Below are 25,187 nucleotides of genomic sequence, written 5' to 3'. Positions count from 1 at the left end.
CATTGATTAATCTAGATGTCTAGGATAGAAGGACACTTGTCATATTTTGTGAGGAGTCACAATTAGTAGTCACAAGGTGATGTTGGATCTCAATATTCTTGTAACTTGGGTAGTAATGATGTGTTGCTAGATACCGCTCATTACTTATGCTCCTAAATGGGTTTAGGGGCATTGTCAATGTTACAAGAACCTATAGGGTCACACACTAAGGGCAATTAGATGGAGATTAGGTTCATTAGATGAACCTAAATGATTACGTTCATATGATGAACCAAATCGGATTAAGAGTAATCCAAAGTAGGCTAATTGAGTTGGACTCAATTTGGTTCATGTGTTAAGTGAGTCTAATTTGGACTTAGACTCATTTAATTAATTTAATTCAATGAATAGAGATTCATTAAATTAAAATTGACTTGAACCAATGGTTAGATTAGATCAACCAAGGGAGAGAAGTGGTCAAGTTTGACTTGACTTAAGTAGGAAGATGAAGAGTTAAGTTTTGACTTGACTTTGACTTGACCAATGCCACATCATCAAGGCTTCTTCATTTGGTCAAGTTTGACTTGATCAAATGCCACTTCATGGAGGAGATCAAGAGACTTGACTCTTGATATTCCATGGGGGTTACATGCCTTGAAGTGGCTGGCCACTTTTAGGTGGAATGAAAAATTGATTTTTCATTCAAGTGGTTGTAACTCCATCTTCTTCTTCCTCTTGAGTTTTTCTGCTTGCTCTCCCTCTCCTCCCTACTGATCTCTAAGGTTGCTAGCACATCCTTAGAGATTTTTTTCCATCTCTTGCTTGTGTGGATACATATAGAGAAGTGTCTACTTTGACACTTTCGAGATCCGGCGAACCGAGGACAAGCGGGATTGCGAAGGGCTTCGCATCAAGGGTATATTCTTTCTTCATGTAGATCTAGGAGTAGATCTAAGTTGTAAACTCGTATTCGTAAATTTTTGTTCTATATTCTTCGCACGAGATCTGTTGGCTAGGGTGATTCGGGGTTTCTGCTACGCGAAAAAGCGGTTTTCGCGGCCCGAAAAACCCAACAGCTCGTCCTTCGCATGATTGGTAATATACTACGAGCTTCTATAAGGCTAAATGTCTTTACACTCGGTCGGGCTTTGCCTGACCGAATGTGTGCAGACATTCATTGGTACTCGCTCGACCTTCGCTCGGCTGGTAATATACTAAGAATTTCCCTAAAGCTAAATGTCTTTACGCTCGGTCGAGCTTTGCCTGACTGAGCACGTGCAGGTACCTTGATGCTCACTCGACTTTCGCTCGGCCGATAGTATACTACGAGCTTTTTTAAGGCTAAATGTCTTTATGCTCGATCGGACTTTGCCTGACTGAGCGCGTGTAGACACCTTGATGCTCGCTCGGCCTTCGCTTGACCGGTAGTATACTACGGGCTTCTATAAGGCTAAATGTCTTTACGCTCGATCGGAGCCTGACTGAGCGCGTGCAGACACCTTGATGCTCGCTTGCCTTTCGCTCGGCCCGTAGTATACTACGAGCTTTTATAAGGCTAAATGTCTTTACGCTTGATCGGGCTTTGCCTGACCGAGCACGTGCAGGTACTCATTAGTGCCCAGTCGGGCTTCACTCGGCCGATAATATACTAAGAATTTTCCTAAGGCTAAATGACTTTATGCTCGGTCGGACTTTGACTGACCGAGCGCCCTCAAAAAAACCTTTTATTTAGTCATTCATTATTAATTATACATTTGCCTGGCTATATACTTCTCCCATCTTTCTCAATTCTAACTCCCTCTTCATTTAATAGGTTGACCTATCATAACCCGTATCGTGTCAATCAATTAATTGTAATTTGATATCCTGAGTACGCTAATGGGATGCCAAGGTATACGAATGTGAGAGTACTCTCTTGGAATCCAGAAATCTACGTCAAACTAGTTCTATCATCCACCTCAGCCATGAAGATCTTGGACTTGAGTTAGTTGGCGTGCAGCCCTGCTATGTTGCAAAACTGCCTCAAACAATGAACCAAAATGCCCGCACATGAAGTCTCATCTCTGACAAACAAAAACAAGTCATTAATATATGTAAGGCGTGTGATCCACAAGGTAGCACATTTGGAATGATAATAGAATGCTGAATCTGAAGTGGCCTGATATAGTAAGCATGAGAATACCTCCATGCATAGTCCAAACAATATCACCTTGCCTTAGCCCTAAGCCTCCTATGAAGTTTCCATGAATCACTCTATTGACATCCATTGAGAAAGCTGTGGTGATGACACACTCCATGATCCATGCAACAAATTGATATGGAAACCCAAATCCAATCAATGCTTCATGTTAAAAATCCCAATCCACTGAGTCGAATGCGTTTTGAAGATCAATCTTGAAGATGCGTAGAAGGAATATTCTCTTTCTTATATACCTTCTTAGTAGCTCTGTGGTAAATGGATGTTATCAACAATAGATTTGTCATGAACAAAAGCAATTTGTGCTTGATGAAGTATGCGTCCCAATAAATCTCCCAATCTCAGGACTAATATGATGAGTGTGTGGATAAACTTCCATTTGTTGCACGCACATGTTAACTTTCTTGAACATAGACCGCTGCGGGGGCAATTTTGCAAGTAATTGTTCGCTTCAATTTAAAATTCGAAATTTAAATGTGTTTTTTTTTCATAAAAATATTTTGGTAAATTAGAGAAAAATCCCCAATCATAATGTTAACTTTACATGCAATCCCCATGTTCAAAAAACTTTGTTTCCACTCCCTGCATGCAAAGTATTACTTGTTTCAACTCCCTCATGCAAATATTGATACCTAAATTGCCCCTCAGATTTTTTAATACAAAAATATCAAAATTGACTACAAAAAGTCCAAAAATGAGTATAATTCTTCTTAAAGTCAGTACTTTATATTAAAAATCGAGTATATTTTCTATCAAAATTGTTCCTCTTATTTTTTAGGGTTTAGGGTTTAGGGTTTAGGGTTTAGGGTTTAGGGTTAGGGTTTACGGTTTAGGGTTTAGGGTTAGGGTTTAGGGTTTAGGGTTTAGGGTTTAGGGTTTAGGGTTTAGGGTTAGGGTTTAGGGTTTAGGGTTTAGAATCGTACTCAATTTTATAGAAAATATACTAGATTCTAAGTTAATATACTCAATTTAAGAGGATTTATATTGATTTTTAGACTTTTTTACCTAAAAATATCATGGGCAATTTGATAAAGATGCTTAACTGGGGAGTGAAAACAAAGATTTTAATGGGTGGGAACTACATACAAAGATTTATTTGTCAATAGGGACTGCATGTAAAATTTCTCAAAATATTTTGCCTGATCATTTTTTTCTGACAGCTCTGATCCAACCACAGCGACCATCGTAATTAAGGCGAAACGCGGACGTCATTTCCTTTTCACTGACTGCTCTTCCTTGTTCTGTCGCGCTCCATCCGCCGGCACACTCGCCACTCCAAAGCAAGTCATCGGACTACTCCCAGTCCCTACTTTAATTCCTTCTCCGTAGCACAACGAGGCAAGTTCTACGAGCAGAGGCGTCACGCTCAAAGCCTCAAAGCTCACTTTGTGGGTTATCTAAGGAATGCTGGTACTATTTTGCTAAGAAATTAGTGCCGTTGTTCATTGCTTGGGTTGAGCAACAATGCCAGCCCCTTTCGCTGCAAATGTGGTGCTTAGCGAGTATTCTTGCGTTGCGCCTTCTAGGTCGATGTTTACTTTAATATTCTCCATCTCGGAGGATGCTGTGGGATTAGCCGCTGTCCTAAGTCCTAGGGAAATGTTGTAATGCTTAAGCGCCGTGTGCTGGGAAGGCGTATGGTAGTAGTAGTAGTGCCCTTTTCTGACCTGAGTTTTTTATTGTGCTTTATTGTCGTTCAATTTTGATCCGTAGCGAGCTTTTGAGACTGAGACTTTTTCTTTTCTCGGGTAACCTTTTTATTTCAATTTTGATTTTGACCTCTCTTTGTATTCCACATAATTATCTGCTGCCTCTTAGAGTTTCGGGATCAGATTCTTTTTCCTGTCATGAGGTAACAATTTGTCTTCTTTTTTTTTTAGTATGTCCGTTCCAACTGAGAGTTTAGAGCAGAGTTCTTCAATTAGTAAAGGGCAGAAGCAGGTTTATTTAGGGTTTTTTTCTTACTTTTAGCCGCTTATAATCTTGCAAATGTTACATGCGATCACTTGATTTGTTAATTAATTGTTTTCTTTTTTGTCATCTAGTCTTTCTTTCTTTATTCTTTTGATGGGGAACATGTTCTTGCTTTTATTTTGCTTCGTGGATGGCCTTGGGCCGCATTTAATCTTTTGGCAGACTTTATTTCAAGCTGCTTCATTTAAATACGAGAAAAAGTAGATAGTGTAGCATTCTGCGCCGTTCCTCTTTATGGAAAGGGTTGCTGAGTTGTTCTTATCTCTCCACTTGAGAACTAATAAGCATCTAATTCCTTCTAATCCATGTCTTAAGTGCTATTGTTCTTTTTATAAACCGTGCCTTTCATAAAGCATCCCGCTTTCTTTTAGTAGGGAAAGTAGGGTGTGTAGATTGAAAGAAAGAGAGAAATTAAGAGGGAGAAATTTTGATGTTGCTTATTTGAGTCGAGAGACAAGTGAGAATATAAAAAACCTGAAATAATTAAAAGCCAATTTTATCTAATATAATTTCTAAAATAAGTCAAAAGTAAAAAAGGAGAAAGATGATGAGGCAAATGCCATTTGGAATGATTTCCTTGATTTTCTTCCTGATTTTAGGAACGTTGATTTAGGTGACAACGAGATATTTTGATCTTCCCACGTTTCTTCCCTCCTATTTTCTCTCCAAGTAAATAATCTTTTCTACTTAAAATCTTGCTTACTTTCAATCACCTCTACACCCCTCAGTAAACAGGCCCTGCTGAGTGTAATTTCCTTGAGAAACTCCTAAGCTAACTATTACAACTATCAAATTTTGCCAGGATTTTCACCCAAGTGCCCTAGATTTGCCTTCACAATGAGTTCTTATTTGATATAACTTTAGCATAAAGTTTGTACAAGTGCTTGGAATTTTTAAACATAATTTAAGTCAAGACAGTGTTAAAAGAATCATCTCCTATATCAATATTACATTGAGGAAGCAACAGATGTAATGGCCCCTACCTAACCATATTGAGTAAATATATTCTCCGTGATTCTGAATTATAATTGCATCTTTCCTAGTTCAAGTTTACTAGGTCTGCATGGATTTTACTCCAACTCAAGATTTCTAACTATAGATTTTTATAACTGCATTGTTCTTCTGTTATCTAGGATTCTTGCTATTTTGGTTTTGTCTTTTCCTTATTACAGGGAAAACTCTTAGCCTTTTTAATGTTTTACTGCCATTGTTTTTCTTGTGCTTTGCCCATGTTTGTCAGAGATGCAGGAGATGCTTTTGGATCATAGCATATACGCACACAACTCTTTCTTTGTTCTTTGCAACTGATACTTGCTCTTCTGACATTGAAACAGCCAAGGGAGTCTGAGGCCAGCTCCATGTCTCTGTTCAAAACAGCTACGCTCGAGAATAGATGCTTTCCACTGTCATCCCTTCACTTGGTTTTCATCATCCTGTGTGTTCTAAGTGGTGCCAAAGCTGATTTGAGTTCAGATAAGCAAGCTCTTCTTGCTTTTGCTAATTCAATTCACCATGGAAGCAAGCTTAATTGGAATTCCAGCATCTTGATCTGTTCTACATGGGTTGGTGTTTCATGTTCACCAGATCAAAGTCATGTTCTCTCCCTCCGGCTTCCTGGGATTGGGCTTTTGGGCTCAATTCCTGAAAACACACTTGGCCAGCTTGATCATCTCAGAGTCTTAAGCCTTCGGTCCAATCGCCTGACTGGAAATCTTCCATCTGATATCTTCTCCCTTGCCTCTCTGAAGTTTCTCTTTCTTCAACACAATAACTTCTCTGGGAAAATACCAGCTTCAGTCTCTTTGAGCCTCAACTCTCTTGATCTTTCATATAACTTATTAACTGGGGAGATTCCTACAGGAATTCTTCATATCTCTCAGCTTTCTGTCTTGAATCTGGAGAGCAACCTTCTGTCTGGACCTATCCCTGATCTGAATCTTCCTAGGCTGAAACATTTGAATTTATGCAACAACAATCTGAATGGTTCAATCCCATCTTCTCTTCAAAACTTCTCTAAATTTTCGTTCTTAGGAAATTCTCACCTTTGTGGGCCGCCTCTATCCAAATGCTCCACAATTCTTCCTTCACCATCACCTTTTTACCTTGTTTTGACACCCCCACCGACAATACCTGAGAATCAAGAGAACAATCTTAGGAGGAAAATAAATGCAGGGTTCATTACCGCAATTGCTACTGGAGGATTGGCTGTATTTGTTCTATTAGTAGTTGTTCTTTTTGTATGCTTCTCCAGAAAGACAGATAGAGGAGGTGGTGATGGAGATTCAAAAGAGATGGGTCCAAGTGGTGGAAGGGTTGCAAAGCCAAAAGAGGATTATAGTAGTGGGGTTCAAGCTGCTGAAAGGAATAAGCTTGTTTTCTTTGAAGGATGCACCTATAACTTTGATTTGGAAGATTTGCTGCGAGCTTCAGCTGAAGTTCTGGGCAAGGGGAGTTATGCAACTGCATACAAGGCTTCCTTAGAGGATGGAACTACTGTTGTAGTCAAGAGGTTGAAGGAGGTGGTGGCAGGAAAAAAGGAATTTGAGCAACAGATGGAACTGATTGGGAAGGCTGGGCAGCATCCAAACCTTAATCCTCTTCGTGCTTATTACTACTCCAAGGATGAGAAGCTTCTTGTTTATGACTATGTTCCAAGTGGCAGTTTCTCAGCCCACTTACATGGTATGCTCTGAATCTCTACTCTCCAATTTGTGCATAAACATAACTCTAGCATTGTCTCCTAAGTTGATGATGAAATTAGAAAGTAAAGCCTAATTCATGATTTTCATGATATGATAACTATGAAAAATTATGCATATATTTGGATGAAGTTAGCTGAGAGGATTAAGCCATTTGACCAAGCACCACGGTTAGTTAACATTCGGCCATATGTTTTTATTTTAAACATAAAAAGAGGCTTTTCCTTCCATTGTCTGAACAATAACACAGTTATAGTACAATTAGCTATCACTTGTGTTATTTTTTTCACAGTAGAAAATAGATTATTCGTTTTGTATCAACATGGTTAGATATATACTTAGATGATCAATAAATATTTTAGTTAGGTGATGCGAACGTATCACAATTATGCACATCAAACGAGGAAGATAATAAAAACTTGGTTAGCAATAATAAAATAAAATTTATTTAAATATAGATGATGATATAGTAGGAAATAAAGCCCAATAACATAAAAGGGCTCAATATAGTAGCTCAATATCAAGGTTAGTATGATAATAATAAAGTATTCATAAAATTGAAAAATTATGTGGAAAATACCAAAAATGTAGGATCGAAAATTAGAAGGAGGGGGGGGGGGGGGGGGGGTGAATAGCGTGGGTTTCTTTTTTACTTTTTCAAAAACTTGTTTCTCTCATTTTAGAGTTAACAACGGAAATAAAAACAAAACATAGCATTAACACACTTCGTTTTTACTTGGTTCACTGCCTATGCGGCTAGACCAAGGCATGAGTCGTTGATCGCGTCTGATGGACAATCCACTAAAAATCTCCTCCGAATAACGACTCGGAGATTTGTCTTTTTACAAAGATGAGGAATGGTAACAAGTTTACCGTTCTTTAAAAATCAAGCATGAAAAAGATGAACAAAAAATATGATGTCGATAACGAAATGAGATCTGAATTAGAGTATCAATGTCGGGGCAGCATTTTGGCGTCGTAACGATGTTTCTGGAGTGTGGAGAACTTGACAGAAGAGTTGTCGAATGCTGCTAAGCAGTTCTTCTTTTATTGACCATTCTGAGAACGCTTGGATCAACCTTGAGCACCCCAACTGAGTCTCATCCGATCTAACTACGTTGCAGATTATCCTCCTCTGGACGCTTGGATCCCTTCCAGGTTCCTAGACTGTTGACATAGCGCGATTCGGATGAAGCTCTATATGACGACTTTATCCTCTTCCGAGCGCCTGGATTTCTTCCGAGTGCCTAGTTGCTGATGCGTGCCACCCAATCAGAGTGTGCCACCTCATCTGGTTGTGGGGCTAAGTTTCGGGCCATCCGGGTGCCTGGATGAATTATTCGGGCGACTAGAGTGCACTGTTTTCAGCCAACCTCCAAAATCAATTCCCTGCATCAGTGCCAGGATCTTCTATCTCTTTGAATTATTCGGGCTTCCGGAGTGCACTATTTCTGACCAACCTCCAAAATCAATTCCCTGCATCACAATATTAGCACAATAACAATAGTATTAGCAAATGGACAATTACACCTGTTTCGATCTCGACTTAGGATTTCCAGTGAAATCCTTCGGTTGGATCAACTCCTACTGTTCCCCCAAGAGGAATCCATTCTCACCATTCTTCCTTTTCGGAAGAATCTCTCCACTCAAGAGAGTTTACTAGACTTGCGAAACATCTAATGCTCCAGACGTGTTTGGACTTCCTGATTAGCATCCAATCCTCTAACCCTAGGACTTCCTTCAATGTTCGGTCCTCGCTGACCCATCGACCAGCTAGATGTCTGATCCACTGACTCGTTTAGACTTTCCACCTGGTGTCCTCGATTTACCAAGTCTTCTGCCTAATATTTAGTCCAACTGACCTAGGGCTTCCACTTGTCCAGTATCCGGACTTGACCTACTAGGTCTTTCTTGATAGTGCTACCTGCATACTTAGTCAATCTTTTTATATCACAACCCAACTTAATTTTGAACTTTTATCAATATCAAAAGCAGGTTCGATTATTTGGTGCTTCTTGCACTAACAAAAAAGTCATTTTTAATCGGGTTGATCCGGTTATCTGGGTTCAAGTCGGATTCCGGTTGGGATTTTTTTTATAAAATCTTTGTTTCAACCTGACCTAAACCCACCCGACCCACTAGAATTGACATCCCTAGTAGTCTATTATGGTTGACCCTAAAGATCTTTTAATAATTAAGTAAATGATTTTGGTAGCGAAAACAAAGTGGGTCAACTAAGTATTGGTTCAGCACCCATGTCTTAGCTACAAGTTTCATTTTTCCTCGTTCTCTCGCTATTAGGCTAAAATAGGATTTTTCTTTCTTGAGTCACTTATAGCCCAAATTGTTTTTGCTTAAGTTCACCCTTTGACAACTTGTTAACATGTTAAACAATTGGTGGACCAATGGTAATTTGTTCTGATGCCATTTTTCCTCGAGACCCCGCATGGCGGGAGCTTCGTGTACCGGGGTGTCCTTTTTTTTTTTTTTTTAGTTTCTAATTTAATTCTTCAATCCTAATGTCATGCAATTTATCACAAGGTACCACACTAGTCAAAATTGCTAGAAGCACCAATAGAATTATGTTGTTAACCTCAATATCCTCTAATGAGGAGCTTATTTCATCCCATGTGGGCCTTCAGGTTCCTCTTTTGATGATTCTTCTTCAATTTTAGTTTATTTTTGAATTCACTCCTTAGCTTACCACGCATCCTTCACGCTCGCTATCCTCCTCCAAGGTATATTCCTTGGAATTTAAGGATGTGCTTTCCATTTCTTTTCCTTTTCTTTACTAACTAGTGCTAGTTAATATTGAGTGTATGCTTGCTAATTTTGAAAATAACTCATCTAAAGTATATCCTGTGCGGGGGATAGTTGTTGACGGCTAAGCTCCAGTACTGTGATATAGCTATCAATTCATGAACAATCTTGTTCTCCCTTTAGCATTGTGAATGAGTTAAGTTTTGTGCATAGGAGGTTTACTCGTGCAAGCTTCCTCTCTTAAGGTCATGATTCTTTCCCATAGCTCCTTGGAAGTCGTGTACTTTCTGTTCATCTCCTGCTTGGATAATACTTATTCCAGCACGAATTTTGCATTCATTTTGCGACCACCTCTTCCTTTTGTTTCTTCGTCAACTTGGAAAGAGGTAACATGTTGTTATTATCATTAATTTGAAACTCATACCTTCTTCTATGCCTTTCGCCATGTTGATGTCGAATTTGAAGAAGAAAGCCTCCTTTTCCAATAACTAAAATTGCCCTCTATCTCCAATTGTTGTATCTCTAGCCATTGTACCAAGTGTTGGTTTCAAATTTGCAGATCCTATAGCTCCCTTTTGCTCGAAAACTCTTTTAGAGCGTGCTTACTTTGATTCCACATATTAGATCGTATTGTTGATGGTAGGGGGCTAAATACTAATTCTTGCGAGTATTCTAAAAGTATACATGCAACGGAAAGTAAATAAAGAACTTAAAAACAATCGAACTAGTCTCCGTAATTTAACGTGGTTGGACAGCCTAGACTTCTACTCCACAACCTATGATCTGTCTAGTGGATCACTCTTGAGAACACTATATTTTCTCCTTCTCGTCAGTATCGGATTTGGAGAAACTTCTTACAAATGCAGTTACAACAAGTATAAATGAGAAGAAAATAAGAAGAATGGAAGCTTTGTTGGAGGCAGTGTATGTGATATCACTTAATAGATTTTCCATTTCGCAGCTCCTGGAGCACCTTTTATAGTGTCTTTTATCCTTGAATCTTGTCGTTTTGCCGATGTGACGACCAACTATTAATCGTTTGTTTGCCACCTATCAATTGATTGTATGTCACCCATCAGTTGATTGATCCATATCTTATCCGAATCCTACCTTTGAACTATTGAGCTACTTTAGGTCCAATTAAGAGTCATTTTATTTGTTAGCTTAGCTTTTAAGCATGTTATGGGTTATGACATATAATCATTTTGTTGATTCCAATTAATATAGTATGTATTAAAGCAGTGATATTGAGCTAGTGATAATATGTCATGTAAGTTAAGCAGTTTCTAAGAATAAGAAATCTAAGCATAACATATGTCATTAAGGTTTAAGTATAAGCAAGGAGTAAGCATGATGTATGCGTACATGTATAAAGGAAGCATAGTAAGATTCAATGGAAAAAATGATTAAAACAAATAGCTATGAGTAAAAAGGGTCAAAAGGGTTCATCCTTCACTGACTTATGGTGTCCATCATGACCCTTGACTTTCCACCTCCAAAAATAATATAATAATCTACCAACTTAATGCTATTATTATGCCATTTGAGGTTAGGAACTTGTTTATCACCTACATAACACTCCAAAACAAAATAACCGAACCAAGGGCATGTTGTTCCTTTATCGTACAACTGCTAGGGACTTTAACAAGCCATGAAAACACCATACTTTGCCCTTAAATCATAGTGCTATATACTATTAAATACCCCTTAAAATCACCACTTAGAAGGAGATCCTTAACGCAATGGTAAAATTACTATCGTGTGACCTAGAGGTCACGGATTTGAGTTTTGGAAATAACCTCTTGTTAAGTAGGATAAGACTGCATACAATAAACCTTTTCCTAAGATCCCGTATTATCGGAAGCTTCGTGCACCGGACTACCTTTGAAACCATCACCACAGAGAACCTACTTATCTCAAAATATGATATTTGAAGTTAGAGAGCCTATTTGTCTCAAAGTGTAGTATTTAAAGTTTGAGACCTTATTTGTCTCAAAATGTATTATCTGAAGTTGTAAGGCAAGAGAAACATTACACTGTAGTAGTCCCTTTTTTAAGATCACCACAATAGTACCCTACAAGAGTGCTCCCAAGGCATTGACAACTTATTGGAATTATACTTAGCCAACATAAGGATAGTCATATTTGTTTTTGTTTCAAATATAGGACAACAACACGACTCCCACGTAAGAACTTGAAATAAGGAAAAGAAGCATATTGTGGATATAATTAAGGTTCTAATTCCTTAACAAGGGTCCGAAGTCAACCTGATAGCGTCGAGCCCTTGTTGCCCTGGTACGTGGTTATAGCAATTGAAATTCCAAATAAAACATTCCTAAAGCTGTGTAATTCATCTTAGGATTTAACCGCCTCATGTTTTACAACCACAAAGTAGGGGGAAATGATTTCCTCATAATATATACTCTTAGTGATGCTCCTAAATCAGCGGAGGAAGGGCCTTAAAGGTGAGGAAAGGATCCTACCTCTTCGAAGACTGTTTTGTTGTCAAAACACCGAGCAATCTTTGATGCATCTACTGCCCTAAACTAAAGGGTTAAGACCATTAGGGAAACTTTACAAAAGGAAAAAGGAACAAAAACAATACCAATTTATAATTCTCACTTAGCTTACCAAATATTTGCTTGATCCAAATGAGGAAAGCAGCTTTCCTACCACTGCAAAAGTGGGTCAATTGTTGCCAATCCGCCGACACTCACTGTCCCAACATGAAGTAAGAAGATTGGAAGGTGCGAGAGAATTTATTCTCAATGATAGACAAAAGAATACAATGTACAAATTATATGTCAATACAGTGGAGCTATTCTAAGAAACTAAATCAATGGAGCTATTCTAGGAAACTAAATCAATCAATAATCAATTAAAATGATACATACAATTAATAGAATATTGTGATGTATTTTGTATATAATATCATATCTTTCGACACTCTCCCTCAAGTTGGCTTGTAGATGTCTTCCATAGCTAGCCTATTTACTAGAGCCTCAAACTACTCTTTGTGCAATCCTTTGGTGAGTATATCAGCTACCTATTGAGTGGTTGGTACATATGAAACACAGATTAAGCCACACTCAATTTCTCCTTGATGAAGTGTTTGTCAACTTCAACATACTTCGTTCTATCATGTAAAACGGGACTATGAGGAATTGAAATATCTGCTTTGTTATCACAATAAACTTTCATTGGTAACGCAAACGATATCTTCAAGTCATCTAGTAATCTCTTTATCCAAATTGCCTCACAAATTCCATGTGCAAGAGATTTACATTCTGCCTCCGCACTACTTCGAGCGACAACACTTTGTTTTTTACTTCGCCATATAACAAGGTTCCCCCCAAAGAATGTACAATAGCCTGAAGTTGATTGTCTGACAGTAGTACTACTAGCCCAATCCGCATCAGTATAGACTTCTAGTTGTAGGTTGTCGTGCTTTCTAAACATCAAACCTTTCCTAGGGGTTCCTTTGAGATACCTTAATATTTTGTATATAGCATCAAAGGGTTCCCGTCCTAGTGAATGCATAAATTGGCTTACTATGCCTACTACAAATGCTATGTCAGGATGAGTATGTGATAGGTAGATTAATTTCCCTACCAGCCTTTGAAATTTGCTCTTTCAATCACATCTTCAGGTTTAGCAGGATTAAGTTTTAGATTATCTTCAATTGGAGTTTCAACAACTTTGCATCCTAGAAACCCCGTCTCTTTGAGTAGATTTAAAATGTATTTTCTTTGGTTCATAAATATTCCTTCTTGAGTCCTTGCCAATTCCATACCTAGAAAATACTATAGTGGTCCTAGGTCTTTAATTTCAAAATCTCGTGCCATCTTTCTCTTCAGATGTGTCAATTCTTCAATATCATCTCTTGTTAAGATAATGTCATCCACATAGACAACAAAGATGGAAATTTTACCTTTATCAGAGGTTTTATAGAACATTGTATGGTCAACTTGGCTTTGAAAGGATCCATAGCTTTTTACAACTTTCGTAAAACATTCGAACCAGACTCTTAAAGATTGTTTAACGCCAAATCAAGACTTTCTTAGTTTGCAAACTTTTCCGCGGCCGAGACACTTCGAATCTTGGTGACAAGTTCATAAACACCTCTTCTAACACTCCATTTAGAAAGGTGTTCTTGACCTCTAACTAATATAAGGGCCAGTTACATTGGCAGCTACAAATAATAATACACGAATGAAGTTGATTTTTGTAACTGGAGTGAAGGTCTCTTGGTAGTCCAATCCATATGTCTGTGTAAATCCTTTGGCCACAAGTCTTGCTTTATATCTTTCTACTTCTCCATCTGCTCTCAATTTTACTATGAACACCCACTTTTCTGACCATTTTATGATCACTAGGTGGATCTACAATTTCCCATGTTCCAATTTTCTTTAGAGCATTCATCTCTTCCATTATTGCTGATTTCTAGTCTGGATGATTGACTGCTTCCTGAATGTTCCTTGGTACAAACAAGTCAATAATTTGGATATAAAGGTTGTCTTTTTGATACCTTACCATAGGATAAATATTTGGAAATTGGATAGTCAATACACAAGCATTTTCCTTTCCGATTAGCTATGGGAATATTAAGATCGATAGACGGGTTATTAGGACTAGAAACATTATCAGAAATAGATAATTTATCTCAACTAGGAATATTTATTGAAGAAGTGTTTAGAGTACTTAAATCTTCTCCAGGTTCATTACCCAAGGTGTTAGCTTGATTCTGTGCTAAAGGAGTAGTAGGCTCTCTGCTCTTTTGATGATCCTTTCTCCTCGTATAGGCATGGAACTCTGTATTATGTTCCTTTGGAACTTCATATAGTACTTCTCCCCCTTGGTAGAATCAGAAATGCTAGGCAAAATGGAACTAGGGACAGTAATTTCATTTCTATTCTCACAATGAATAGGTTTTGGTAGAGGTAAAGTAGTGGGAATAATATCCCAAAAATTTTCTTCTCATTGGTTCTCCCCCAAAAGAGAAATTTTGTGGAAATAAGGTTGATGTTCAATAAAAGTAACATCCATAGTTACTTTAGTCTTCCTAGTGTTTGGATTAAAACACTTATAACCTTTCATGTTTAAAGCATAACCAATAAAAACACAATCTTCAGCCCCGTTGGATCTAATTTGGATAATCCTTTATTAGATAAGTAGACATAAACTGTGCATTCAAATACTTTAGAAGGGAGAGTAGATATAATACGTGTTTCTGGAAAAATAACTCCTTGAAAAATGATATTATTTGCCTTGAAGAAAAATTAGAATCCATGTGTTCTAAGGACAATGATGAGTATGCTTCTTCTACAAATTCAAATGATTCATGTTTAGTAGACGAAAATAAGGTTTTAAGGGAAAAGGTAGAATACTTTACCAATGCTCTTAGAAAATTTGAAATTGAATCCAAAACCCTAAACATGATAATTGGGAGCCAAAGGGTAAGTTTCAACAAAAAGGATTTAGGGTATAAGGAATCTAACAATAAAAAAGCCTATCATTGTCTAATTGCTAGGGGGCAACCCAAGACAAAGACCATAGATAGGAAATGGATTCCTAAGGAGTATTTGGTAAACCCAATTAAGAAGAATGTCTATTGGGTACCAAAATCAATCCTCAAGGGTTAGAGGATTTTAGGTCAAGTCAACCATGGAAATCATAATTCCAATTTGTTGTGGTTGACTTGAGACCTTAAGGGGGAACACTTAGCCTTGATAGAAATTCATGATAAAGAGGGCTAAGTAGAGGTTACCTTTATCTCATCTCACAATGGCTTGTATTATTTTCTAAATATAAATGTGAAATGATAGGATGATACTAATAATTCACTTATGCTTATGACATTTTGATGAGTTATAAAATGTATCAAATTTTTGAGTAATCATAGACCAACTATGGGGAAAACAAATGTTTAATTAATAGACATCTTGTCCATAGATCATAGTTGGACATTTCAAATGTTTTGAAAATAATTCTATGTTTTATTTACAGTGAATAGTTATTTTGAAACATATGAATTCAAAACTAGGGTTAATTTGATACAAACTTGCATGTTTTTTTTATGATTTTTGAGATTTGGTCAAAATTTCAAAAATACTTTGACTTTTCATGAAAACATATTTTTCTTAGTTAAAAGACATTTCAAGAAATATGTTGTCTAAATTTCATGATTTTTCAAATTTTCTGGAATTTTTTTATGAATTTCTGAAGTTGGCTTCAAAAGGCTAAAATTCGAGCTGCTTGTGTACCAGTCGACTCCATCAGTTACCAGTCGATTGGTACCAGCCTGTACCAGCCTTCCAGCATTATGTTGCTTTCCGAAATCAATTTTTTTGTCAAAATTTGGTCATTCTTGATGTTATATAGTGTATGATTGCTTGGTACAATTTGTTTGATGGTGTCAAAGGGGGAGAAATGGATAGGTTTAAGTTAGAAACCTTTATTTCCATACTTGTGTGCAAAACTTGAAAATTAAAGATGAGAGCATATATTTAGAGGGAGCTTGGTTTTATGCTTTATGTTTACATATTGCGTGTAATTTTCAAAGTTATTATTTGTGCCTAACTTAAACATGTTACCACACATCAAAAAGGGGGAGATTGTTGGTGCAATCGACCCAAGTTTGATCGGTATGATTATGGTTTTGATGTGTGTGTCAAAGAGTTTAAGTTAGACTTTCATATGTATTTGATATGTATTTGAGTCTTGCAGGACTTGGTGAAACACATGAGGAACTTGGTGTGACCAAGTTCGAGAAGCTTATCCAAGGGCTTGGATCCTTGAGTCGGTGAAGGATGGTGTGGAAGACATTCGAGGGACCGTCGGACGAGGAGCAATGGAGTGGAGCTGAGGGAAGCGGACTTCAAGGCAACGTGAAAGATGACACGGAGAGCAGCCGTGGACTCGAGTGCATCTGAGGGACGAAGGCCAAGGAAGAGGGCTTCAAAGGCGACTCCGGACAGGATAAGTGTGAGTAAGGTACCAGTTGACTAGTACTTTGACCAGTCGACTGGTCCAAATTCACGAAGAGCACAGAATGCTTCTGTGCTTGTCGGCTACGGGAATCAGTCGACTGGTACATAGCCGTTGGCAGGATCGCGGATTCTGCGGAGTGTCATTGGCTGTGTCTAATGGTCACACCAGTCGACTGATGCGTGGATCAGTCGACTGGTGTCGGGGTTTAGTTGATATGATGATCAACTCTCTCCTTTTATTTATAGGTAGTTTTGGGGCACGAAGGAGGTTACTCATGCTTGTTGAATAACTCCTAAGTCTGTGCCCAAAGCTTCCAAGCCCCGACTCTTTCTCTCAAACCTAAGTTCCATCTTGTAAGAGGAAGAGAGCTTTGTGAGAGGTTGTACTCCACTGAAAAGGAGTAAGATCTAGCCGGAGATTGTCGGGGACTGATCCACCGAAGGATCAAGGGTTTATCCACCTCAAGGACACGCCGTGGAGTAGGAGCAAGCAATCTCCGAACCACATAAAGGAATCGTGTTAGCGTTTGTATTCTCTCTTGTTTTCTTTCATTGTTTTAGTTTTCGTATTTCCGCTATGCACTAATTTTTTGTAGAGAAGAAATCGAAGTCGGGGTGACCTAGCTATCCAACCCCCCTTCTAGCCGGTCACCGATCACCTACACGTCTCCCTTATTCTTATATAAGGGAACTAGAGTACTTATCTCTATTGATCAAGTATTTTTTCGTTTTTAATATCATGTTAAATTTGTAAGTCATTCAATATCTTGTTCCCTAGGCACTTCCATACCTCTATCGGAATATTATCTGGTCCAATGACTTTTCCATTGTGCATCTCATTTAAAGTTTGTTCTACTTCTGAAGTTTGAATTTTACGATAAAAATTAAAATTTCTATGCTCATTTGACCTACTTAAATTACCTAAGTTATGTTGGTCATCTAAACTTTCATTAAAAAGTTGATAAAATTACCTTTTCCACCGCTCTTTTATTTCTCCATCGTTTACTAATACCCTATTACATTCATCTTTAATATATTTTATTTGGATAAGATCTCTTGTTTTCCTTTCTCTCACTTTAGCTATTCTATAAATGTCTCTTTCCCCTTTTTTAATCCAATTTTGATATAATCGTTCAAAAGTTTCATTTTTTGCTTCACTCACTACTTTCTTAGCTATTGTATATTTGTTTAAGTTTTCCTTATTCTTACAAATATATAATTCTCTATAATCTATTCATTTTTCCTTCACTTTTTCTTATACTTTCTTATTCCACCACCAAGATTCCTCACTTAGTGGTGCATGTCCCTTTAACTCACCGAGTACACTCTTAGCTACTATTTTCAATTTGATACCATCTTATCCCATGTTATATTAAAGTCATCGTATATTTTACCTAATGCTTGAACTTCTACCTTCCCCTTAAATATATTTTGCTTCTCATCCTTTAACTTCCACCACTTAATTCTAAGAATCGTGTATATTTTCTTTCTATTGATACTATATTTGAGGCATATATCCAACACTTCTAACCTATGTTGGGTAGTTAAGCTTTTTTTAGGGATGACTTTGCAATCTTTACAAATCTTTCTATCATTCTTTCTAAGCATAAGAAAGTCAATTTGCGATTTATTATTTCCATTTTTGAATGTGACTAAGTGTTCTCTTTTCTTAAAAACGTATTAGCTAATATAAGGTCATATGCTATCGCAAAATCTAATATAATTTTTCCTTCATCGTTTCTCATTTCAAACTCATTACTCCCATGTACCCTCTCATATTCCTCATTTTTCACTCCGACATGACCATTTAGATCGTCTCCTATTAAAATTATTTCATTTGTTGGAATATTTTATAATATTTCATCTAAATCATTCCAAAACCTTGATTTGGTAGCTTCATCTAATTCTACTTGTGGTGCATATACGTTAATTATGTTCATAATTTCTTTCACCACTATTATCTTAAGGGCTATAATTCTATCTCTTTTTCTAACTACTCCTACAACTTCATCCTTTAACAAACTATCTATAATAATACCTACTCTATTTCTTGCTTTACTCTTTCCAGTGTACTATAACTTAAAACCCGAGTTCTCTATCACCTTTACCTTTTCACCTACCCATTTTGTCCCTTGTACACACAAATATTAATTCTTCTCCTAATCATCGTATCTACTACCTCCATTAATTTACTAGTGAGAGTTCCTATGTTCCATATTCCAAATTTTAGATTATTAGTTTTCCTATCATATTTATTCTTATCCAACCTATGGTGTGAGAACTCTTGCCTATTTAACACTACACCCAAATTTTCATAGAGATGTAGCGATCCTTGCTGAGACATTATAATCGGACCCTGTAATGCGAACTCTTGTATATTTAGCACTACACTTGAGTTTTGGAGATGTAGCGGTCCTTGCCGAAATGTTACAGTCGAACCTTGCAACGCGTTCCTTCCTGGGAATAACCTAGCATTAGCACAATAGTTTAATGGATCTATTCATTGAATATTTGTCATAGTTTTATCCGGTCGTCATGGGTGGAGTTAGTCTAGAGAAATTATATGGAGAATTTTAGAAAAGAGAGGTGTTAGCGTAACATATATTGAACTAATTAAGATATATATAAGGATGTAACAACCAGAGTAAAGATTTCAGGTGGAGTAACTGAAGCATTTCCAATAAAGATAGAGTTACATCAAGGATCAGCTCTAAGTCCCTATATTTTACAATAATTATGGACGAACTCACTGCACACATTCAAGACACAGTATCATGGTGCATGTTGTTTGCAGATGATATTGTTTCGCTAGATGAAATACGTGAAGGAGTAAATGATAAACTAGAATCTTGGCGTAAAATACTAGAAGGGAAAGGTTTTAGGCTTAGTAGAATAAAGACAAAATATATAGAATTTAAGTTTAACAATATTAGGCGTAATGAAACAATTGTTAAGATAGGAGATGATGAATTGTTCGGAAGCAAGAGGTTTAAATATTTAGGATTATTTTTGTAAAACGATGGAGGGATCGAGAGAGATGTCTTATATAGAATACAAGCAGGATTGTTGAAATAGAGGAGAGGGTCGGGTATTTTATGTACCTCTAAAACTTAAAGGAACGTTATACAAATCATGGTTAGACTTACTGTGTTATATGAAGTTGAATGTTCAGCTATGACTCGAGCACATGAGCAGAAGATGAGAGTTGCAGAGATGAGGATGTTAAGATGGATGTGCAGACATACGAGGATGGAAAGAATAAGAAATGAGAGCATTAGAGAGAAAGTTGGAGTTGTATCTATTGAGGAAAACCTTCGAGAGACGTTTAAAATGGTATGAGTATGTACTTAGACGACCAATAAATGCTATGACAAACACGCATATCAAATAAGGAAAAGGAAGACAAAAAAAACTTGGTTAGTAATAATAAAATAATATAAAATTTATTTAAGTATAGACGATGATATAGTAGGAGATAGAACTCAATGGTGTAAAATGATTCATATAACCGACATCACCTAATGGGATAAAGCTTGGTTGTTATTTTATAATTATTTTTTTTTCTCTTTTAATTATCTATTAAAAAAGGAAAAAATATTTTTTATTTTTTAAAATGTTCTTTTAATTTTAAATTTTTATTAATCTTATTTTGTATTTTTTAATTAAAACTCTAAAATTTTAAAAAATATGAATAAATTAGGCTTGGTTGTTATTTTGTATTTAAGTTTAATGGCACATTTTTTTTAAAAAAAAATTGAGTTTTTTATGGTAGTTTTGTATGAAACACTTTGATTAAATAATTATTTTTTTATTTTTTTTCTTGATTTGATTCTATTCGGTTTAAATAAAAAAACCAGTAAAACGTGCGTGTAGAACTCTTATCTCCTAATTTCTTGAGGTTTAGGAAAATAAATGTAAAGCATGAGATGCTTGTAGGTTTGTATCTAAAACCTTTTTTTGTTGTTGTTTCATTGTAAATAATGATCAACAGGGGCCAGTGGCACTGAGAAGGCCTTGCTGGACTGGGATTCCAGAATGAAAATCATACTAGGAACAGCTTATGGCATGGCACACATACACTCTGAAGGTGGTGGAAAGCTGGCTCATGGAAACATCAAATCTACCAACATCCTCCTCGATCAAGATCTTAAGCCTGTTGTCTCAGATTATGGCCTCACTGTACTAACAAATCTTCCTGCAAATACTTCTCGAATTGTTGTGGGGTACTGTGCCCCTGAGACTATTGAGACACGAAAGACCACACAGAAGTCTGACATCTACAGCTTTGGGGTTCTCCTCCTAGAGATGCTTACTGGGAAGGCTCCACTCCAGTCTCATGGACATGATGATGTGGCAGATCTGTTAAGGTGGGTCCAGTCTGTGGTGCGAGAGGAGTGGACTGCCGAAGTATTTGACAAGGAACTCATGAGAAGTCAACAGACTGAGGAGGAGATGGTGCAGATGCTCCAGGTTGCAATGGCATGTGTTGTTAAGTCTCCTGATCAACGCCCGAGAATGGAAGAGGTGATCAGAAAGATTGAAGAGATACGGCAGTTTGGCTTAGAGGACAAGCACAAGGAGTCAGAGGACAGAACACCATGATAGCTTAACTATGGAACAAGTATTTCACTGATGGCCACTGGAAGATAGTAGTTAGAGTCCTTTTTTCTAAACAAAGAATTTCACAGGAACGAGCATCAACCAACCCCTGCATATTTCGTCATCTTATCTTTCGACCTCGGTTTGTCTTAGTTTGTTAGAGCTTTGCATTTGTTTAAGTGACAGGAAATGTGTGCATGTTTATGCTTTAAGTTGACTGTGTGCACAACTTGTGTAGTGTTGTCATAGCTAAAACTCAGATGCCGAGGTTAAAACATTTTCATGTTATCGTGGACTAATTGTACTCTCACGATAGGCTGGTTGTAATGTATGACTGGCTAGGTCTTGAATGTATTTGTCTAGCTGTTAAATCATGATTACTCTGCTGGGCGTTCCAAATTTCTTTTGAATTATATTTGCTGAGGCATTAAAGCATCACAAATGCCTACTTGTGAGAGAATACAATGATTTTTAGATGGACACAGTTATATTAGGTAGTTGCCAGTAGAAGGTGAACACTCAGGTGCTAAATGTGTTATATGATGCTGATGCAGCGGAAATCTATCACCCATTGAAGATCGATGACAGAGTCTCTTCTCGTGACATAATTGGACTTAGATTAACATGCGAAGTCATTTCAGCAAAACTCCTCCAATGTTTAAGCCATCTTGGGATCGAGGAAAAATAGCAAGGCAGTAATGAAGAAGAAAAAAATAATAATAAAATCAAATTAGGGTTAGATATCATAGATATCTCATATTACCATTAGCTACGTTAGTTTTTAGAGAATCATGCCTTCAAACCCTAGTAAATTATTGATCTTGGGGGTTGCGGATTGCAGTTCGTGCCTTGGAGGGATATTATTAATGAGGGTATCATTAGTCCTTCTGCCAGTCACACTGAAGAACAAGGTCGACTAAAGTTCAATTAAAAGAGCTTGGGATGTTGTCCTATACATATAGAGTGAGTGCTAGGTGCTCAGGCTATAGAGCTATAATTGTGACTTGGAAGTGGGGGAGCCTAGTCACTGAGCTGGATGAGGTACTTGCGTTGAGTACTCAGGAGTGACTCGGGATATCACATAGTGGGAGTGACTCAGGAGGTTTGAATTGTACTGAGACATGATCTTTCCACTCCACTCTAGAAGTTTATCTCAATTTACTCGTCAAACATCCGATCCTTTAGATATTTTTTAACTTTCTCCGCTTAGCGTCTGATCGTCCTAATCTTTTACTTTCCTACAAACTAGATTAGTATAATAACAAATAATAGTAATGCAAAATAGTGTTAGCAACACTATACTTATGTTTACTTGCTTGAAATTCACTTTTCTAAGACTTCTGACTACCTAGGATTTGCTCCCCTAAGATTTTTCCTTTGCTTGGAGTTCACGCCTCCAAAACTTCTCACCTACCAAACTCCAATTAGGACTTTCCTTTGCTTAATCTCCAGTTAGGACTAATCACTTAATAAACTGCTCACCTGGAGGAAGACTTCCCTTACCTAACCTCTAGTTAAGACTTCTCACATACCTAACTTTCAGTTAGGATTTTCCCTTGTTTAACCTTCAATTAGGACTACTCACTCGATATACTTCTTACCCTAGTCAGACATCTGATCACCTTGGCATGCCTAGACTTACTAGTCACTTGATAGACTTCTTACCCTTACTAGTCATTCGATCAATCATGACCTAACTAGACTCCATTAAATATATTATCAAACAAATATTAAAATCATGGAAGTCGATTGCACTAACAAACTTGAGAGTAATCAGATATGCTAAAAATTTCACCAATAAAAAAAATAAGGCAGAAAATAAAGAAAAATAAAAAATAATCCTAAGCTTATCAAACACTGTTAACATTCCTCAACAACGATGTCATTTTGATTAGACCATATTGTTGTGATATGATATCAAATAAATCACCGAACCCTTCTATACTAATGCAAACTAGGATGACTCAAAGTGTCTCTACCAAGGAATATAGCATGTGGATGATAATCTCGAGATTAGATATTATTGTTTTGGGAGTTTGGATTTTTGATGTTGTAAATGTGGTTTTGTGGTTCAAATGCTAAATCTAATAAATGGGAAAAAGCAATGCAACTAATACAAATGTGAGCATGCTAAACTACAATAAGTAAAGCTTGCTAAACTACATCGTAAAGGAATTCATGGTATCTATCATAAGGCAAAACATGCTAATCTAATCTAACCTACTCACATTCCTACCAAACAACAACTATGACTAACATTCAACAAAACAAAGTATTGCAAGAAATTAAACGAACTTAAATGCATCAACTAAAGTAGCACAAGTGTATTGGGAATTAAATCAAACACGTTGTAATCAAAGAAGCTAAATGAAGAGTAATGATCAGTTTAGTTGGGAGGACAGATTCAAAAAGTGGGAAAAATTTTCTGTACGAAAAACTTGGCACTATTTATTTGGCAAGGAAGGATGAATTATTTATCCTTTATCAGACGGATGGATTTATGAATCCATCCACGGATCGATTTGTTAATAAATTAGGCGGAATATATTTCTTTCCTTCCCGTCGTAGTCAAAGAAGCTAAATGAAGATTGAAGATTAAGGTAATCTATCAAAAACCATTGACAACTAACATCAAGAACTCTTAAAAACAATTAACCATGAAGACCAACACATTGAAGGGAGCTTGCGGACGGAGTGGAGATGTTGTGATGTTGTGGGCTATGGATGGACGAAACTTCCTGTTCAGATCCGGATGAGGGAACTGTGGACAAGTTTCTTCAGATGGGAGCTGTAGGAGAGGCTGTGAGATGGACGGAAGAGGAAGGAGCTGCCGGCGGTTGGATGTGGATGGTGGCCTCTGATTAGGAAGGGAAACCCCTTTCCTCCAATAGAATGGAGGCATGCTTGTATGGAAGATGAGATCTCCGGCTACTTTTCGGTGATGGGAAACTCCAAAGCTTCGCTAAAGACAGCTTGTCGGCGGCTTCTGGTGTTGACGAAGGAAGGAATCGCCTTCTTCGTTACGAGATCAGTCCTGCCGATGGATATCGGTGAATGGTTGTGGATGGTATGTCGATGAAGAAGGGACTCCTCTTTTCTCTCTATGAGGTCGGCTGACGGTGTCTCCTGCAGATGGATGTGTATGGCTGGCGATGGGTGGCGACGTGGCATGGAGGAAGGTTACGGGTGAAGAAGGAGATCGTGATCCCAATCAAATTGAACCAGCGAACGAACCAACATTAAACCATAACAAAGCTCCCAATTGAACCGTGCTACGGTAAACCGACTTCTTCATAATCCTAATCTTGAGTTCAATTGGTTGGATTCGAGTACAGCCATAAGCTCATCTTTAATTCCCTACTATTTTGTTTCACTTGTCCAATTAATTCACTGATTATAATTTGTAGACTCAACGAACTCCTACTCGAGGACCTATAATCTATTGACTCAAGATCCCATCAGTAGACTACTCAACAAATTACGTGTTTTATTCTAACAAACACATATTTCTTTAATTGGCCTAAGATACTATTAGTTGATTGACCAGTCAACTAGCAAATAATATCAGTTGACTGACTAATCAAGTGGCATATAAGGAGAGGCAAACAATAAGTTTCTATTTCCTTTCCATTTACCTGAATCAATTGAAAACATATCCCAGTTGGCTAGATCTAGAGCACTAATTAAGTCACTTCTAAGGCTTTAGTCCAAGCCTAATTAACCCTTGATTGCCCCAAATAGAATGTGCACTCACATTCATCATTGCACTAAAAATAATTTGTCAAGTTGAAAGAAAGCCCGTCTTTAGGACCCAAATTGCTTTGGGGGTTTTTTATGCTAAGCATCCAATCAACGACCTACCGTGATTTTAATTTGTCCCGTATCTAATCAACTTAATTTACTACAACTTTCGTTTTTCAAACATCTATATGTTGGGACTTCCTCTATTGTCACTGCAATACTTATCATCAAATGACCCACACCTACACA

General features: G+C 37.3%; 1 protein-coding gene and 1 long non-coding RNA gene across 3 annotated transcripts; one reads left to right on the top strand and one right to left on the bottom strand.

Moving 5' to 3' along the window:
- Positions 1-3,420: 3,420 nt before the first annotated feature.
- LOC121984371 (probable inactive receptor kinase At5g58300) lies at positions 3,421-21,577 on the top strand. The gene is made up of 3 exons (XM_042537273.1): positions 3,421-3,586; positions 5,485-6,832; positions 20,590-21,577. The coding sequence occupies exons 1-3, from the start codon at positions 3,581-3,583 to the stop codon at positions 21,198-21,200; spliced, it is 1,965 nt and encodes a 654-aa protein (XP_042393207.1). The 5' UTR covers positions 3,421-3,580; the 3' UTR covers positions 21,201-21,577.
- Positions 7,520-24,468, bottom strand: LOC121984372. 2 transcript variants are annotated; one of them, XR_006112865.1, is made up of 4 exons: positions 23,854-24,468; positions 12,241-12,325; positions 12,093-12,155; positions 7,520-10,659 (listed from the first exon to the last, which is right to left on the bottom strand). It is a non-coding gene; the product is annotated as an uncharacterized LOC121984372 (long non-coding RNA). The 2 variants fall into 2 exon arrangements; XR_006112864.1 differs by lacking the exon at positions 23,854-24,468 and having other exon boundaries at positions 12,241-15,504.
- Positions 24,469-25,187: the final 719 nt, after the last annotated feature.

Source organism: Zingiber officinale, chromosome 5B, assembly GCF_018446385.1.
Source record: "Zingiber officinale cultivar Zhangliang chromosome 5B, Zo_v1.1, whole genome shotgun sequence".
In the NCBI taxonomy this organism is placed as follows: domain Eukaryota; kingdom Viridiplantae; phylum Streptophyta; class Magnoliopsida; order Zingiberales; family Zingiberaceae; genus Zingiber; species Zingiber officinale.
This window is presented reverse-complemented; position numbering and strand designations above follow the sequence as displayed.

Coding starts and splice junctions, on each gene's coding strand:
- LOC121984371 (XM_042537273.1), top strand. Junction 6,833..20,589: donor TTTCTCAGCCCACTTACATG/GTATGCTCTGAA, acceptor AATGATCAACAG/GGGCCAGTGGCACTGAGAAG.